General features: G+C 52.4%; 7 protein-coding genes across 7 annotated transcripts; 3 read left to right on the top strand and 4 right to left on the bottom strand.

The window, feature by feature from the left end:
• Positions 1-151: 151 nt before the first annotated feature.
• On the top strand, positions 152-2506 carry ptcF (type 2C protein phosphatase ptcF). The gene is made up of 3 exons (XM_024827449.1): positions 152-935; positions 988-2001; positions 2076-2506. The coding sequence occupies exons 1-3, from the start codon at positions 253-255 to the stop codon at positions 2185-2187; spliced, it is 1809 nt and encodes a 602-aa protein (XP_024683185.1). The 5' UTR covers positions 152-252; the 3' UTR covers positions 2188-2506.
• A 999-nt stretch (positions 2507-3505) lies between these two features.
• P174DRAFT_431498 (uncharacterized protein) lies at positions 3506-4111 on the top strand (the record flags this gene model as incomplete). The annotated part of the gene is made up of 1 exon (XM_024825696.1): positions 3506-4111. One exon carries the CDS (start codon positions 3506-3508, stop codon positions 4109-4111), a length of 606 nt encoding a protein of 201 aa, XP_024683184.1.
• Positions 4112-4349: 238 nt separating this feature from the next.
• Positions 4350-5360, bottom strand: P174DRAFT_421122 (putative mitochondrial export translocase Oxa2; the record flags this gene model as incomplete). Its single annotated transcript, XM_024824924.1, has 1 exon — positions 4350-5360. One exon carries the CDS (start codon positions 5358-5360, stop codon positions 4350-4352), a length of 1011 nt encoding a protein of 336 aa, XP_024683183.1.
• Positions 5361-5717: 357 nt separating this feature from the next.
• P174DRAFT_441887 (alpha-1,2-mannosyltransferase ALG11) lies at positions 5718-7944 on the top strand. The gene is made up of 3 exons (XM_024827448.1): positions 5718-6211; positions 6280-6415; positions 6466-7944. The coding sequence occupies exons 1-3, from the start codon at positions 5847-5849 to the stop codon at positions 7645-7647; spliced, it is 1683 nt and encodes a 560-aa protein (XP_024683182.1). The 5' UTR covers positions 5718-5846; the 3' UTR covers positions 7648-7944.
• A 461-nt stretch (positions 7945-8405) lies between these two features.
• On the bottom strand, positions 8406-10744 carry crzA (putative C2H2 transcription factor Crz1; the record flags this gene model as incomplete). The annotated part of the gene is made up of 2 exons (XM_024822355.1): positions 8406-9337; positions 9397-10744. The coding sequence occupies 2 exons, from the start codon at positions 10742-10744 to the stop codon at positions 8406-8408; spliced, it is 2280 nt and encodes a 759-aa protein (XP_024683181.1).
• A 1512-nt stretch (positions 10745-12256) lies between these two features.
• Positions 12257-13859, bottom strand: P174DRAFT_512719 (arabinogalactan endo-1,4-beta-galactosidase). The gene is made up of 2 exons (XM_024831904.1): positions 13147-13859; positions 12257-13087 (listed from the first exon to the last, which is right to left on the bottom strand). The coding sequence occupies exons 1-2, from the start codon at positions 13480-13482 to the stop codon at positions 12356-12358; spliced, it is 1068 nt and encodes a 355-aa protein (XP_024683180.1). The 5' UTR covers positions 13483-13859; the 3' UTR covers positions 12257-12355.
• A 984-nt stretch (positions 13860-14843) lies between these two features.
• On the bottom strand, positions 14844-18536 carry P174DRAFT_369275 (putative serine/threonine protein kinase; the record flags this gene model as incomplete). Its single annotated transcript, XM_024822268.1, has 1 exon — positions 14844-18536. One exon carries the CDS (start codon positions 18534-18536, stop codon positions 14844-14846), a length of 3693 nt encoding a protein of 1230 aa, XP_024683179.1.
• Between the last annotated feature and the right edge of the window lie 151 nt (positions 18537-18687).

The raw sequence follows: 18687 nt of genomic DNA, 5'->3' as shown, positions 1-18687 counted from the left end.
CCCGCTTAGGCTTAGTGCGGGACTCTGTAGATTACTGTACGGTACCTTACCAACCTTAGCTTAATGTTACCATACGATACGTTATCTATCACATGACGTTATCATCTTCCGTGCCTTGATGCCTGGGACCGCTCTCCATGTTTCTGGAGATCAACAGTCAGGGCGAAAAGCGAACAACACCATTCTGCATTTCCGCACCAGCCTCGCTGGATTCTACGGTTTCTCAATTGGCTGAACGTTAAGGCAAGTTCAATGCGTCGCCTGGCCCTCCAGACTTTCCGTACTGCTCGTCGTGTATCAGTATGGAAGGTTGGCGCTAGGAAACCGTGTGCTGTGTCGTTCTCCCATAATCAGCCTCTAGGTCTCCGGCTCTCCTCGCGTGGACGACATCCCTCCTTCATTCCAGCGACTTTGCAGTCATCGATGCATCTCCGAAACTTTTCTCTTGCGGTGATATCGACGGTTGTCGCATCTGGCGCTTGGTACGCTTATCAGGGTAGCAACTCTCAGCAGAGCCCCGTGACGTCCCCATCGCAGACACGGTCGATAGCTACAGACGCATCTTCAGGAGCGCACGCTGAAGAATCCGCGGAATCTACCAGGCGTGCGATCCTCGTGGACAATGATCAGTTCTACACGGCAACACTATCTGGAGATCAGCCACTTTACAAGCAGACAGACGATTCCGACCGCCGGATTCTAGAGATGTTGACGCCTGAACAGGCGACACAGAAGTTGAGGAGAAATGAGCAGTCTTTTATGGTGAACCGGGGCAAAGGCGTCGTGCGATACGATGTCGTCCAGGTTCCGAGCAACTCGCCCATCGAGGATGATCATGCCGAGAAGATTGTCGAAGTGCCTGCCTCTGTAGCTGCGGCGAACGAAGGCGAGTCGACTAGTGATTGGATGTTCTGGGCTGTATTCGATGGTCATTCGTAAGGCTGCTGCTTAACAACTCATACTTGTCATTTCTAACGTCTGAGCTAGGGGATGGACAACCTCGGCCAAACTGCGCAATGTTCTGATTTCATACGTGGCCCGGGAGCTGAACACGACCTACAAGGCTGCAGCTACCAATCCTTCACTTATTAGCCCATCATCCGAAGCCGTAGACGCGGCAATCAAGCATGCCTTTGCCCGCCTTGATAACGATATCGTGCATAGTAGTGTCGACAAGGTCCTCAAATCCAACTCCCGCCGAGCCGCTGCCGAGCTGCTTGCGCCTGCTCTCTCCGGATCCTGTGCTCTGCTTGCATTCTATGACTCGCAGTCCAAAGACCTCAAGGTCGCCTGTGCTGGTGACTCGAGAGCTGTTCTTGGCCGCCGTGGACCTACCGGAAAATGGACGGCAACACCACTTTCTGAGGATCAGACTGGCGGCACACCTTCAGAGATGAAGCGTCTGCGGGAGGAGCACCCCGGCGAACCGAATGTTGTGCGTAACGGAAGAATTCTCGGACAACTGGAGCCTAGCCGTTCTTTTGGAGATGCATTCTACAAGTGGAGCAAGGAGACCCAGGAGAAAATCAAGAAGCAGTTTTTCGGAAGGACCCCTCATCCTCTGTTGAAGACTCCTCCTTATGTCACCGCCGAACCTGTCATCACGACCACGAAGATTGAGCCTAGCAAGGGCGACTTTGTCGTCATGGCTACGGACGGCCTCTGGGAAATGCTGAGCAATGAAGAAGTCGTTGGCCTTGTGGGTCAATGGGTTGACCAGCAGCGGGCTGGCAACAACGGAACCAATAAGGCGTGGCTGCAGAGCTGGTTTGGCTTGGACGACAAGCATCTGCCCGTAGAGGCACCCAAGGAGACGACCACGGAAGGCCAGCGCCGTCCGATCCGTCAGCAACAGTACGACATATCGGGCGTTGCCAGTCGTTTTGTCGTAGAAGACAAGAACGCGGCAACTCATCTCGTGCGCAATGCGATGGGTGGCAAGGACAGGGACATGGTTTGCGCTTTGCTCACACTCCCTAGTCCGTACTCCCGCAGATACCGGTAAGCAATACTCCTTTATCCCTTGCACTTCGCGCTACAATCATATCTTTGAAAATGAACTGACAAGTTACCAGCGACGACATTACCGTCGAGGTCATCTTCTTCGGCGACGGCCCTGACAACCGGACCATCACCGTCAACCAGGAAGCCAGCGCGTCGGAGGAAAACCAGAAAGCCAAGCTATGATAGCATCGATACCTTGTCGAACCAATAGCATCCAATTTACATTTCCTCTAGCGGAGGGACGCCTCTTTCTTCTACATGGTCTTCGCTTCTACTGTCTGTTTCTGGAGAGGATACCATCGGATGATACTCTCAACTGGCTCTCTTGGGTGGTTTTTCCAGTGCATATGCTGGTGTGGTTCTTGGGTCTGGCGTTGATGATACTACCGCAGTAGCAATACTCATAAATTGTTCAGATAGTAGATTTGCAATCTCAAGGACGTGATTCTGGTCTTGGAGTACCCTGCTGGGCCTGCTCCATGTACCTTTGATCAAGAATGAATATAAGTCCTCACAAACAGGGGAAACCATTTTGCTGATGAGGAGATAGCAACAGGATCCCTAGATAGGGGAACATTAAACGATATTCAAAGAAAAATTCACTACTGAATTCATCTCAGGGTGGCAGCGAGGCCGTTTACTATGAGTCACGTGGACCCACGTGGATCTGGATAGCAGTGAAGCCACGTGAGGAGTCATGCCCTGAAACGCCTCAGCAGGTATAGATCTGAGGGAGTCAAGGTATCGTCCATCTTTGCTCAGGAAGAGAGTTAAGGACTATACTTAAGGTGCTGGTCTCTAGCCTTCTGCAGAAGGCACTTTCTTAGATGTGTTTAGTTAGATGTATGGCTGTTAGGGTCTGCTGTTGGTGTATGCAGACTGATCTGTAGATGGCTAAAGGTACTTCAGGGAGTAGGAATGTGATTATAGTGAATTTTAGACGTCTTCTTCTAGTAGATAGAAGAGAGAGAGAGCACTACTACTCCGCGACGACATAATACAGAGGACGGTGTCGTCTCAGATAGCGTCAATCACGACCCTTTTGGGAAAGGGGCGAGCAAGTTTCTGCAAGCACAGTGACTATTGCTTACTGAACTTTTGCCGCGCCTCTCTCACGCCCTTTGTATTCATGTTCCGTCCCTAACCCTCTTCTTTCTCGACCTCGGAGTCTTTTGTCTTCCAGACACCTTGTCCAGCTGATAGTGCTTTTTGGAAGAAGCAAGTCGAAATTCCCTTGTCTTTTGGAATTGCTCACACACTACAACTCAGCTTGAAAATCTGAAAGTGTTCAGTTGTGTTTCGTCTCTTGACTGACTGCCCTGTTCTGTGATCTTGCCCGTTGACAATTCCAATAAAATCGTTCCTTCAAGGCTGCGGCTTTGCCATTCGAAGTTAGAGCAGCGTTCAACCGTCCAACCGGGGTAAGTCATAGAGCCTGACTAATGGAGCTTCGAGTTCACGGCTGATTTGGGGAGCATTTCTCTTAAAGAGCAATACCAACATGGAAGACCTCAGATTGGAGGAGGATGAGTACCTCAGCTTTTGGGTCACATACAACGCTGGAATCGAGCATCTTGCTCTTGAGTCCCCAGAGGACAAGTCTGAGAACGCACAATCACCAGCCAAAGACGCTGGAGCTGGTAACGAAAATGACCAAGACCTCAACAATCATGGACTCGGAATTGAACTTCACGATGATGTCACTGAAAAGGAGAACAAGGGATTTCCAATCCCGGCCGGAGTCAACCCAGCGACTGAGAACGAGAATGTTCAAGTCCCAGCGGAAACTGACACTGTATCCGAAGACAGAGGTGGGGTCCCAGTCGAATCTGCTGCACCTGAAGGTCCAATGACACGCGAGGAAATCATTCTGAAGTGGTTGTCAGGCCTTGGACAAGACCCTGACCCACTCTTCAGTGTGGACGACAGGAGCCCTCAAGAGCTTGACTGGGGAGAGCGCGATACAACAGTGGCACAGGAATGGGGCCAGGGCTGGGCTCGCTCTCGACGAGCAACTGGGGTTCCTCGCCAGATTCCAAACTATCGCTTCTTCGATTATACAAGCGGCACGTACACCGACTTGCACGGAGCCCCACCGCCTGTGTAGAGCCTGTCTTGAGCCTGGTCATCGGAAGCAAGTGCCACATACCTGAGCGTCGCTAAGGCGGCATCAGCACGAGCGGAGAGCCATTTTGACTCGTGTGGCCCTGAAAGGTTGCCTCTGCCTTTGCTATTCTTCCGCGTATCACTGGTGAGCTCATCTTGCATGCTTGGTTCCATATGTGTTCTCCATCTCGTTCATCATAGCTAGTTGGCCATTGCGCTCCCGTGAGATGCAATCTTGATCATTTTTTCAGCGGAGATGTCTTTTCACCTGGTTGAGGATAGCCAATATGAATCTGTCTCCAGGGCTCAAGGAGCGGCTTTGACAACATGTACCTCTCCAGTAAGAAAGTTTGCAAAGTAGCAATGTTCGTACTGCTTATCCAGTAGATCATGAGCGCAGAAGGCATCTCGTACAGATAGGACGAGACGCCAATATTTAAGGCAAGCGCCTGGACCAGTACCCTGATACCACGCACAGTCAGGTTCTTTGCAATCTCGATCCGCGGTAAGTCAGCCATGTCCGATAGAGCGGGAGCTTTCCACCCAGCACGAATGTTGAGTATGATTGACAGAGTGAGCGCAGCTGGAAGAATGCCCGTCGAGTCTCCAGCCAAGAGGTCGGGGAACCAGAAGGCTCCTTCAGTGGCCAGCGACGGCTCGACCGCCAGGTGGACCGCGGTGCTTGGCTTTGCGGAGGACGGTTCAACCAGGGAGAGGAGGTACGGTACGAGACCCTTATTGTTCCCAGACATGGCCCGGAGACTCTCCATAACTGAAATCCATATCGGTATCTGCAGGAAGCTGACAGGCTTCCAGAACCGGGGCACGTTCCATCGCTTGTGCAGTTCCTTCCGCTTCGCCTTGACCTTTGTCGTCAACTCTCGGATTGCCTCTCTCGGGAGGATTGGGTTGTGATTCTCGGCATCGACACGCTTTTTGATTTGCGCTTGAAAATGTTTCCTCCATGAGTGAAGTAGCGGAGCTAGGTCTCGCTCCTTGCGTGCTTGGATTTTGATGTACATCTGCAGCGGCATCGCAACGGTAGTTCGGACGATCAAGGCGGTCAATGGGATGGACAAGGCCCATGGGAGGCCACTGATCGAATGAACGGCATGAATGAAGCCAGACGAAACGTCCAGCACTTCATTAATAAAAGGAGATGGCCGCGTGACGTGGAAATGCCGTATTTGCTGGGCTACCCGTTTGCCGGCAGTATGCGGCGAACGGAGCGAAGGACGAAGCGGTCTCATCATATGGACAGCTCAATTGCTGAAAGAGGGATTAAGACAGAGATAATGAGAGACAAGAAATAAAATATTTATTCTGAGGAAAGAGAATGAGATGACATTGATATACACTTACAATGGAGCAGTGCATGTGCGGTTCTGCTGGTCTACAATCCCAAAAAAACAAAGTGATGCTCCAAAAGCTCCAGTAAGCATGTCACGTGGCGTTTGAGCTGCAATACCTGACGGTATAGTATCAAATCGAACAAGACAGAGCATTACATACATTACATACACAGTCTATTGTTATCATCAGGTGTTATCGTCAGGTGTTGTTATCGCCAGCTGCTATCGATAGGAAACCGCCAAATAATACAGCTGCTATTTTGAGCCGAATATGATCAGTCGGCAGTCGTCAGCCGGACATCCCACCCATTGACTATTTTCTGTCCTCGACGCCCCGATCTACAGGAAAACTTTATCGACTATGTCTCTTTTTTCGAGTAGATCATGATGCTGTTTCTGTTAAAGCCATTCCTCACACTTCTCGCCCTCCTTGCGACCTGCCTCCTCCTTCCCCAGCTCCCTTTGGGGGTTCTCCGCTTCGTGCTCCGTGGTGTCGGATGGGTTATTCAAAAGAGAACACGGTCTCGCAGGGAGTTTCTGATCTCGAGAGTTCGAGCAGATGAGGAGGAACAGCTAGTAAAGGGATTCAAGTCGTCTCCCCGGGGAGAGGATGAGGACTGGGAGAAGGTTGATAGCTCGAGTTCCAGCTCCGGGACAGCTGGCCCCAGTAAGAAAGGCGGGAATAGCGGCAACAAAGGTTCAGAAGATGCAGACTGGGAGGGCATTGTTGGTTTCTTTCACCCGTTCTGGTAGGCGAAATCTCATAAAACTTCACCAGGGACCAGCATTGGCTAACGATCTTGAATTGTCGACTTAGTAACGCTGGCGGAGGAGGAGAGCGTGTTCTTTGGGAAGCTGTAAGAGCAACGCAACGGCGATGGCCCAAGGCAATTTGCGCTATATATACTGGCGACCACGAGGTCAACAAGACGGCCATGCTGGAGAGGGTAGAGGTGAGTCTAGCCGGTCTGTGTACGAAGGACTCGCTGACTCAACCCTGCAGAACCGCTTCAATATTCAACTTCATGCGCCCACTGTTGTTCTGCTCTATTTGACTACACGTAAATATGTTCTGAGCAGCATGTATCCGTACATGACGCTTCTGGGACAGTCTCTCGGGTCTCTGGTGGTTGCCTATGACGCCTTCAACCTGCTCGTTCCGGATGTGTTCATCGACACCATGGGCTACGCATTCACCCTTGCGTTCTGCAAGATGCTTTTCCCCTCTGTCCCTACAGGCGCATACGTCCACTATCCTACCATCTCGACGGACATGCTTCAATCCCTGAATGACAGCACCGGCCTAAAAGGGGTCAATGCGGGTGCGGGCAAGGGGTTCAAGGGCCAGGTCAAGCGCAAGTACTGGCTGGCATTTGCCCGTCTCTACGGTTGGGTCGGAGGTCATGTTGACGTTGTCATGTGTAACTCTTCTTGGACATCAGCCCATATCCGGACCATCTGGGGCCCCGCACGGACGCGCAGGACCTTCAAAGAGCCCACCGTCATCTTCCCGCCCACGGCAGTGTCAGAGATCGAGTCGACCATCACAGTTGATGAGGACTCGGAGCGCAGCCGGGAACCCATCATCCTTTATATCGCTCAATTCCGGCCCGAGAAAAACCACCCGCTGGTCCTGCGCTCGTTCGCCCGCTTCCTCAGCGAGCGGAAGAAGAACCCCACCTCGGCCGCCCTCCCCCAGCCCAAACTGGTCCTCATCGGTTCCGTCCGTCACTCCAGCCCCGACGAAACCCACATCTATAACCTCCGCCTGCTGGCCCACGAGCTCCGCATCCGTGACCATACCACCTTCATCTGCGACGCGAGCTGGCCGACCATCCTGTCGCATCTGCGGTCCGCCTCAGTCGGTGTTAACGCCATGTGGAACGAGCACTTTGGCATCTGCGTCGTCGAGTACCAGGCCGCAGGTCTGATCAGTGTTGTGCACGACTCCGGCGGCCCGCGCGAGGACATTGTCATCGACCTCGGCGACGGGGCGACAGGCTTCCGCGCCTCTACCGAGGACGAATTCGCCGCCGCGTTCGAGGCCGCCCTGGCCCTCCCGGCGGAGGAGAAAATCGCGATGCGCCAGCGCGCCCGTAAGTCCGCCCTGCGGTTCACCGAGGAGGAGTTCTCTCAGAAATGGATCGAAGAGGTTGGGAAGTTGGTCGAGATGCGCCGCCGATGAACTGCGATTGCTAGACCTAGATCGAGGAGTAGCCTCCATTCCGGATTTCTGTCTGTGTATACCTTACTCGACAACTTTTTTTTTACTTTCCTCTCTTAAGGTTGTAAAGCTTAAGCTTAGATCCCGAGATCGGTATAGATTGTTGTCATGGTTCATTTTCTCGGCTCGACGATGAGCTCAATCCGGTCTACGATCATCCCGCCAAGCATTTCTCCCTACCCGACATCCATATCAATCAATGAAGACGGAGTCCATTCTTGGTTCAGAGTATCCTGACAAGAGGCAGTAGATAAACAGCTCGACATGAATAGAATGGAGCAAATCCATGGGTATGAGTTCCAAAAGTCATCATAAACACGTAAAAGGAGGTTCGTGGCCCCCTGAATATAAACAGCCTAAGGGGCTGAAGAAGAATATAAGACCAAATGGGGAATAAAGTAAGGCAGAAAGAAAAAGAAGAGCGAAAAAGGAAATGAAGCGAAAATCAAGGAATAAAAGAAGGTATACCCGCCGGTTATTTGGTTAACCTTGTGATCCAACCTTTTATCACAACGCCAAAATCCATCTATATAGTTTCAAATCGAATCACTTCCTCGTGCTTGTGTGACGCAGGGCCTGCAATTCCGGGATTGAATGCCAAGTCTATCTCAAGCTGAACGTGAGAACGGGGACGACAGCAGACAGACAGGCCTTCCAGTCAGCGTCGATATTGTTGGTATCTCTCCTGGAGACACCTGGAATCTGACCGGATGCTTGACTCAATAGAAATTACCGACAGCAGAATACCCAGCATTGATACCGGATACGCTACTGAGCCCCGAATCGTCATCCTCAAAGCCGAATTCATTGCCGGAGCTGGCGTCGAAGCTGCTACGGCCCCCTATGTCGCTGGGATCATCCGCCGATGCGGCAATCTGGTCCCACTGCAGGGTCTGGAGAGCGGGATATTGAGCCAGCAGCGCGGCAGGCAGCACAAAATTACCAGCATGTGGGTTATCCACTGGTACCATCACTTGTTGCGGAAGAGGTTGCAAATGACGTTGCTGCTGGTCCACGAGTGAACGCTCACGCTCTTGCGACTCCTCATCTAGCAGCGGTTTGATACAGATCCGCCCCGCTTCCGAGCGGAAATGACGCCCCAGAGCGTCCGCCCGAGCGAATCGGCGACCGCAACCCCATTGTCCGCCACGGGAGAGTTCTCCCTGACAAACGAACTTCTTCTCGCCCGAGTGTAGCCCTTCGTGCCGTTTGCGATCGTGCTGTCGAGCGAAGGCTTTGCCACATACAGTGCAGACAAACGGCCTCTCGTCCGTGTGGGTTCGGAGATGTGACCGCAAATTGTAAGCCCGAGTGAAGCGCTTCGGACACAAGTTGCACTGAAACGTTGCGGGATGTTTCTGGACACGCTTCGAGTCGTTGGGGCTAGCCCCTGGCCGTTGGGGATCCGCAAGGCCCAGAATGTAATTGCGGCTATCGATGGACGAGGTCGACAGACGTCGACTGGATTTAGACGGAGACGGATCGCGTGAGCTCGGATTGCTCTGCTGCTGACGTCCAAAAGAGTCGAACGGAGAAAGTGACCGAGGAGTAGTAGGTGCAAGGGGGTCCAGGCTGCTCGAAGTCGACGAGGAGCGCAACCGACTGGTGCTAGGATGGGCATATGGATCAGACTTGCTACGCCCGCGAGAGCCTACATTTTTGATTAGTTCCCTGATGACAAACGAAAATCGAATGCAGGGGGTTACTTACGTATCGACGAAGGAGGAGGACTCAAGGAGTCGAGGTTGCTGGCCGGTTTTGAAGGTCCAAAACTGGGGATCCGCGACGGGGGTGCGAATTCCACGTTGATCGACGGCGGAGCCATCTGAGACGCTTGGCCGATGTCCACAGATGGATGAGTCCCCTGCGACATATTCATCATTCCCTCCGGTCCATTGCCATACATATCATTCGGAGGTGTCGGATACTGCGCGTTTGGAGCGGGACCAGAGAGAAATGGCACATTGGGCATCATTTCCTGTCCCTGTTGGGGCATCAGCCGCGGAGAGATGTACGGACTGTGCGCCGGGCTGAACCCTTGATGCTGCTGCTGCTCGGACAAAGTGAAATTCTCGATCCCAAGAGCATTATCGTACAAGCTGGGATCGTTTTGGGGTGCCAGCAGGGGAGAGGGATTGTTGTCTACGCCATCAAAAGACTCATGTTGTGAGAGATACGGAGAAGGAGCGGCGGAGGAAATTTCAGAAACCTCGGATGGAGCTCGTCGATGGCCCTGGAAAGCAGCACTATTGCCCATCACGGCCTGCCAGTCCGGATGTGCGTTACTGGTGAGAAAGGCGGCCGTGGCGGGGTCCAAGGATGCATGACGGGAATGCTGAGGGGTGTAGTAAGCCACGGTCGTCGAGCCTTGGGTGGACATCGGACCCGGTGAGGAGTGCTGCTGTTGCTCAAGCGGGGAGATCTGCGGAGAAGTTGAGGAATGGGAGGAGGGTATCTGGGTCGGATGCGACTGCTGGTGGACCTGAGGGTCAAGCAGAAGGGAGGAGTCGTACTCGGGAGCAGTATTCCTACTGGGACTGTGATTCTGGTAGACGGTGTTAAAGTCGTAATCGGTGGTATTGGAGTTCAAAAGGTTGGAGAAGTTATCGTCGATGGAGGGCTGCTGGTGCTGTCGTTGTTGTTGTTGCGACTGCTGCTGTATCGACAAGCCGTGAGACTCATTGAACTGAGGAACCAGACCGGTGTCGTACGATTGCGGAAGCTGAAGATTATTATTCGCGTAGTTCTGGTCGGTCTGCGATCCAGGAGTGCCTGAGAGATAGCCAGCGGCAGTATAACCATACGAGTCGGCGCAAGGGCTAATGTTGTTGCTATTGGGATCGAAGGACGAATTGGAGAAAGAACTAGCTGCAGCGATCGAAGAATCAAGATCCAAGCCAGTGACTGTCCCCGTAAATTGTCCTTGATGTTGTTGCTGTTGCTGTTGCTGCTGCTGCGGCTGCTGCTGATGGTGATGGGGAGAGGGGCTGACACCGCGGCTTTTAACGCCAGGTGCAGGAGACTGCCCCAACTCAGGGAACATCTCCTGTGAAGTCATCACGTTGGTGAAACGCGATCCCAGAATAGATACAAATTTGGACCCTGAGGCTTAGCGATGAAGATGGCCGCGGGAACAGGGACAAGCGAGGGAGCGCGCGGGCGGAGGGGTGGTTCGATAGAGAAGCGCCGCCGTAGTATGTATGGGCGGGAAGAGAGGGGCGGTGAAGGGGACCAAGGGAGGGATCAACGAGCGCAGAGAGGATAACCAATGCGGGTGCGGAGAGAAGAAGGAGGACCACAAGAGGATATCATCCAGCGATCAGGACTGGACGAGACAAGATCCAGGGAGCCGGAGTTGGAGTTGAAGTTGGAGACTTGGAGTGCACCTTGCGAATCAGCCTCGTGGCGCAAGCATCAGCGGTCGGTCTTGCGGTTGTTTCACATTCTCGAGGGAAGCATGTCTCTAGTATGGAAAATGTAGTACCTGGGAGAAGAAAATATAGGAGAACGTCAAGAGATCATTGAAGGATCTAAACTTTTGGGGCCGTATTTCTGTCAATCGGACTCAGAGAGGAAGAATGATAAGGGACGGAGGGGGGATGATGATGATGAAGTTGAAGCTGAAGAGATAATGATGGTTTCCCCTCAGGCACGTGCTATCGCTATTTATTCTGGCGACGAAGAGGAACAAATAACTTGTCTGACAACGACAACAATGACGATGATATTTGCAGGCTGGTATTTATCAAAAATGATAATAAGGTCTTGCCTTGTAGCCCCTGACAAAGGAGAGTATGAGACTAAAAGGGAATGACGGCCACAGAGGGGCCAAAAAAGAGTTGGGCTTCTCTTACTGCGATTCTGGGGGTTTGGCGCCCTAACGATGCGTGTCTACGGAGCATTCATGGACAGAACAAACGACCCTCTAGACAGGTATCTAAGTACGGAGTAGGGATGATCTTATTGCTGGGCTAAATACTAGGTGCTTGGTAGGTTGTATTGGCCAGTTTAAAGGGGAGAATTCGATCTAAACCCAGAAAATTAAGGGAAAGTAGGTATCTTGAGTACTTGCTTCGACTGAGCTACGGTACTAAAGGTAGACAGGTCCAGTAAGACTCCATCAACCATCCCGGTTACGAAAACTCAAAATCGATCTTGAGATATTTGTGTGAAACTGTCTTGGCTCGTGTAAATCCTCACATGAATCAGTATCCAGTTCCCCATGATTGATCGGCTCCACGCTGTCAGCTATTGCCATTATCGGCACGTTGTCTCCAGCGTAGTATAGTATAGCAACGACTATCCCTCCCCTTTCTGTACGAAAAGTCAGCCTGACAGCATTCCGTTCTTTTTATATCTGTGCTACATTACAGTGGGAGCCTTGAGGCATCTCACTTCTTAGCTACCAGCTTGCATGATTCTGACAGGTCAACCCTTCGGTCTAAGTGGACTCTGCAGACGTGCTGGCGATACTAGTCGCGGTGCACAGCCACCGAGCGTCATGCCCGAGTATGAGCGGTCAACTATTCAATACATTTTCGATTATCAAGTTTCAAGGAAATGTTTCTGCCTTGGGATTCTAGATTATTGCATTGACCCCTGGTAGCTTGGTAGTGGTCTAGACAATGTCGTACGGAGTATAGCATTCACAGACAAGGATATACGACGATCAGATTGACCCGAACACGCTCAGGCTTGTCCTGGCCTGATCTGTACGCCAATCCACCATCAAGTTGTCCTCACAGCTCGAGCCTAGGCCCGCATTCTGCACCCAAGCCGGCTCCCAGTAATACAGCCCTATGCCTCCCGACGTCTGCGCGACAACGTTCGCAACCCGCTGCACGAACGTCGTCTGCCCGGCTGCCGAGAAGGGAATATCCTTGAGATCAGAAGGGAACGCATACGCCGGGTTCGGACACGAGGCGGGCCAGTCCGTCTCGACGACCAGCACATCCTTGCCGTAGGTCGAGCGGAGGTTCTTCAGGCTGGTCGTGAGCGCCGACAGGGTGGCGCTGGGGTTGTAGAAGGGGTAGTATGAGACGCCGATGAGGTCGAAGTCGGACTTGACCAGATTCCCGCCTGACGACAGGACGCTGTCGTAGAAGAACTTCTGCGCCGACCAGTCCCAGCCGTTGTCGAGGTGGATCATGATCTTCGGCTTGGCCGACAGGGTCGAGTCCTTGACGCCGAAGGCCGCCGAGTGCAGGATGTTGGCGATGTTGGCGTAATTATTTGGTTTGCCGAGCGGCCATAGCAGTCCGTTGCGAATCTCGTTGCCGATAGCCACGATGGAGACGTCGATGCCGTTGCTGGCGAACGTGTCGCAGACCTCCTTCGTGTAGTTGTACACCTGCCAGGTGAGGGTGCCAATGTCGCTGGTCGACCATCCAATGGGTGTGGTCTACATTTGTCTCATCTCAGTCATAGTACGAGCTGCTAGAGCGTCCATATCCCACGTACCTGATGACTCGGGTCCGCCCAAGTATCACTGAAGTGCAAGTCCAGGTAAACGCTCATCCCCGCGGCCTTCACCCTCTTCGCCAACTTGAGGTTATAGTCCAGATTGTAAGATCCATCGCTGGGGTTCACCCACACCCGCTGGCGAATGGAATTCACACCATTAGCCTTGAGTATATTCTCAAGCGGCTGTGTCTGTCCGTCCACATTCTTGTACTCGATCCCGGCCTTCTCCTCGATCAGCAGAGAGGAAATATCAGCGCCGCGGTAGGTAAGCGACGCAGAAGCAAGAGAGTGACAGAGAAGAAAAAGGGGTAGAAGGATCATCTTGCCGAGCATCTTTCACAATCAGATTCACTGAACGTTAGGACAAGACTTGAGCAACCTGTAGAACGAAGAAACCGAGCGTCTCATAGCACATATATGTAACTCGTCTCCTACTACCCCCCGCCATGACTGCGCAGTCAATGGGTGGACCACCCATTAATCCATCAAATCACACTCAGGACTTAAGAGAGCAATAATTCCGAGACAACAGCGGTCTCAGCAGAAACCTGTGATAGTCTTGTGGCGCCATCATCGAGCAGAATCAGCCGAACACACAAGACCTGGCAGGATCGAACGGTGTCCCGCTTTCTGCATGGCCCGGGGAAATGGAATTGAATAATGGAGGACAGGAGTTTGGACAGGTACATTGAGGCGCCATCCACTATTGGTGGAGGAACAGTTGAAGAAATTCCTTGAAAAAGACTAAGTGGTGGGTTCCTGGATAGTGAAACCCCGAGCACTGCAGATCCGGGTATTTCAAAACAGCCGAGTGCGGAGTCATGTCTAGCATCCTTCACCACCAATGCTGATCTAGCCTCAGTCCAGCCCAAGGATCATCGTGAACTCGAAAGGCATCTACAGAGCAGATATTTCGTAAGAATCAAGCATATGTCAATTGTTACTGCTTCATCCTAATTGGGTTCAAATACTAAGCCATCGGAGATGTTCTAGGTCTCCCAATTTAGGTCATCATCATCCGTCATCACATCACAACAAGGCGCAAAGCGAAAGAAAAAGAAAAAGCAAACAAAAAGACATCCATGCATCATGCGAGCTTCCTCAAAAGGACCCTGGCTCGGTATATCCCAACCTTTGCATCCCCAGATCCTCCCTCGTGTTTCAAATTACGTACAACAACGGATGAGTTTGTATCTCAAACACCCCATGCCAGAGAAAAATCCCAATATATAATCGCAGAGGGTCGAATCGAAGAACGCCGGGGTGCGCAATAAGAAAGGAAGAAGGGAGCAAAGGCAAGCAAAGAAAAAAGCGAATATAGACGTGCCGCCCATGAGAATATATGTACAAGCAGTGTATCATGTATGCCAACAGCAAATGCAGTCAATCAAATGGCCTGTCGAGGGGACCCACGATAGTGCAACACACAGAAAGGAAAAGGCCTGGCGAATAAATTGATGTACATTAAAGAAACGAGACCCAGCAAGAAGCAAGCCACTGAGCATCATGTCAGAGCTTGCTCAAAGAACAATAACAGAATGTGAAATAGGGCAATGGTTTCTGCGCCCTTAGCAAGGTATTAGAGACGTCAAAATAGGAATGATTTTTCCTCTTCTCTTTCTTTTGCTTCGGGCGGCAGACTCTGAATCGAAAGGTTCGTCGGCCATGTCAGGCGAATTTTTTATATACCAAGCTCATGCCTTGGGATTGGAAGCCTGAGCCCCACACATCACTGGCTTCTGAGGGCTCGGCTTCTTTCTGCCAATGACAAGAACCTCATCTTCAGAATCATCCTCCGAATCATTTTCATCATCACAGTAGTACCGCGACTCATCATCCTCGTGCGACCGTTGGGGCCGCAGGAGTCGAGCCTTGACCGTTTCGCCCGTGCGAAGGATGGAAGGGACTGCGGCCGCCTGCTCACATTCCTTGTCCTTGAGGGACCCATCACCGGAAAGCGATGATGCACCGGAAATGACCGAGGGGATACTTGGATGAGAAGCACTCTGAGACATTCCACTGGTGTAGTCGTCGACCGAGGAGGAAGAAATGGTGGCAGCCGAGGGTGGTGATGTGGTTAGTCCACCGGATGGTGGGTCAGTGGTGGCAGTTTCGATCGCGCATGCTGTTGTCTCTGGTTGCGGCTCGGGTCGAAGATTTAGCGAGTCAGTGGACTTGCTCTTGATCTCCGGTGGCACTTGGTCGTCGACAGGAGCCTGGTAAATGTCACTCCGTCGCTTCCTCAGCAGAACGTCATTGGCGAATTGAAACGGCTCATGCGATGACTTGGTCGTAAGGTGGTGAGATCTATTGCGCCGGTGTCCTGATTCCGCCGCGCTCAAGCTCTCTGCATGCAAATAGTGAGTGTCCCCGTCCCGCAAGAAGCTCGAGCTTTGTACATGACCAACTGCGGAGGCGACGCTCAAGGCAAGGCTGGGCTCTGAGTGACGATCACCATCTAGAGAGACGGAATCTGCGGTATCTCCGGAAATGGACCTATCCGAGCGCCACTCTCTGCTTTGAAGGCCGCGTGCTAGCCGACGGCCTGCCCCGCCTAAGAGACCGCCGACATGAGTGGTGCCGTGGTTTTCAATCTTCGAAGACGCACTGACCCGCTGGCTTGCACACGGTGTGGCTGTCCAGTCTGGCCGGATAGTCTTTGCAGATCCGGCAGTAGACAAGGTGGACGTCGCGCGATGAGGGGGATCCGGGCGCGGCGTACGATCAAACGTTGCATCAGTTCTGAAGTCGTCAAAGTATGAAGTCTGATTATCCCGACCGACCGGACTCGCCGTCACGCTGTGCGACAGCGGATGTTCAGCGTCTCTTGTCGCCAGCCTGGCAGGCCGGTATAAATCCTCCTCCCTGAGACTGCCCCGACGACTGTCCAGGATATATTTCCCCAAACTAGCATTGCTTGAAGCGGAAGATTCGACCGATGGTGTGGTACTAGACGTTCGTTTGCGACTTTCCTTATCCTTGTCTTTCGACCTTCCAGTGAGGTAGTTCGACAGTTTGGCAACATTGGACCGTACCCGTTGAATGAACGGTACCTTGCTGACGGCCGTAGTGACTTCCTCGTTGGAGACTTCGATCTTCTTGCCCTTGCTCTGATAGCCTGGATCCGTTTCCTCAATCCACGCTCGGGGATTCGGCAGGCCATGGAGGACCCAAGGGTGGTGCTTAATCTCCTTGACAGTAATGCGCTTGACGGGATCCTTGGTCAACAATCGCTTCAGGAGGTCGTAAAGTTCATCGTCGATCTCCTCATACACAAGCTCGTCCTCCATGCGCTTGTTGTTGTTCGAGTATCGGGGCCATTGGCTGACGGACTCAGTGTCTACCTCGACAGGCTGCAAGCGCTTGCGTGGAATGAAAACATCCTTCTTGACAATAGTCTGAAACATGCTATATTCATCGTCGGACACGAAAGGCAGACGTCCGAAGATCATTCCATAAAGGGTCACGCCAAGAGACCAAACATCGATCGCGCCGGTAATCTTGGGTACCGAGCCAATTGTCTCTTCAAAGTCGTCGCCGGTGTAGCACAGTTCGGGTGCGTAGAAGGCCGGGGTGCCAACAGTTTTGGATAACTCTCGAGCATCATCGAGTTCAGTCGCGTCGGTTTCAGCGACTTGCTCCTCCTCTTCGTCTCGCATCGGTCGTCCAAGATAGGAAACACCAAAGTCGGAAATCTTCACGCGGTGATTGCTTGTGACTAAAAGATTCGCCGGCTTGATATCGCGGTGGATGATACCTTGATAGTGAAGATACTCGAGACCGAGTAGGGAATCACGGAACGCGTTTCGCGCTTCGTTGACGGTAAGGCATGGAACATACGACATGTCGTCATCATCCGAGAACCACTCCGGCTCGGAGGGTGCGTAGCCCATGCTGCTCGAGGCGGTACTGAATCGCCTATCAAGGGAGTAATCAACATAGGGTCCGTACATTGTACCTTCAATTGCGGCCAGCGCAGAGTCATGTGCGGATGCCAAAGAGTGACTCGGGGATTCTTGGGTCTCGTCGTGACTCGCAATGGAGCGACTGATGGTGCGGGCCATTGGTGGATCAACCTCCTCTTCCTCGTCCGACTCGGCTCCATGCTCTAAACTCCAGGCAGGGATAGGTGCCTGTTGGGCATGGACTGCTTTCATTTGGCGCCGTTCACGTGCCCTCTCTCGCTGGCGACGAAGGCGCTGCGCCGTCCTGATATATTGCCGACTATCCTCCCAGAACGACGGGGTTTCGGGAATACCGGCCTTTTCACGTTCCAGGCGGCGCTTGTCGACTTGTACAATCTCGCGTAGTCCTTTCCTCCGCCAGATGATCTCGCCGTTCTCAACGAACTCTAAGACTATATATACCTTCTGGCGGTTCGGGTCATCGATAACTTCCAGCAGGCTGACAACATTCGGGTGCCGAGCTTTCTTCAGAATGGCGACTTCTTTCTTGACCTTGTCTTCGGGATTACCCAATTTACCCAAACGGCGTCGTTTCGAATAGCGCTGAACGATCTTGATTGCCACTTTCTGACGCGTTGTCACATGGCGGCCCAATTTCACTTTTCCATGCTCACCCCGCCCAAGCTCTTCAAGAATCTCATATTGATTGATCAATTTGTTACCAGTAACGAGATCTCGATCAACCTCCGCCGTATGTGTCTCTTTCGGCGGCTGGAGATGAGTAGGGTGTAGATATGGACTGCTAATGCGACCTTCGTCATCGGAGTTAGGAGGAGGCGTTGAGCGAGGACTGTTGACGGAGAATAGTCCAGGACTCGATACAGGAGTGTTACCCGCAGTGCGAGCGGTGCGTGGGCTCACAAGTCGGCCAAGCGACTCAGTCCGTGCCGGGTAGGAACTGCGGGAGCGCACAAATGGAGGGTGATAGGTAGGGTGAATTTGTGATTGGAGCACGGCGTAGGACTGATCAGGATATACAGGGTAATCGGCAGGGTGCGGGTCGGTCGCACTCCGATGGGACATTCTTCGCCCGAAAGATGCCTTCGTCCATAAACCGTGATCCGACCGGGCGTCAACAACGGTATCTTCGTTCAACGCCTGTAGTGAGCTGGATGAAGTACGGGTCGAGGGTGATCGGGATGCACTGGAAGAATGGTATAAATGGGGAAATGTGTGACGAAGAGACGTTTGAGCATCCGCCACCTCGCCGTTAGGCAGGGCAAGTTTGGCACTGGGAGGTTTGGCGACTGCCTGCCTAACATCTACCGACTCGGCCGGGGCAGGCAGCGAGGCTTCTGGAGCTTCAGTAGACCTAACCGAACTCCGTCGGGACGGAACGCTGTCCACTGCTTGACCATTTTGAGCAACCAAATGCACGGGTTCCTCCAGGCCAGCTGACGAGGGGCGATCAGTCATTTTCATACTCTTTGTTATCCTTTTTCCAAACCAACAATATAGGAAGTGCGACAGTGCATCCTCCTATCTGGGTTTTTGTTGATGCTTTCCTCCGTGTCCTCTTGTGTGTTGGGACCTGGTAATAGATTGTTCCTCCACTTAATCACTTTTTATCTCC

This window comes from Aspergillus novofumigatus (assembly GCF_002847465.1).
Source record: "Aspergillus novofumigatus IBT 16806 chromosome Unknown P174scaffold_4, whole genome shotgun sequence".
Lineage (NCBI taxonomy): Eukaryota > Fungi > Ascomycota > Eurotiomycetes > Eurotiales > Aspergillaceae > Aspergillus > Aspergillus novofumigatus.
This window is presented reverse-complemented; position numbering and strand designations above follow the sequence as displayed.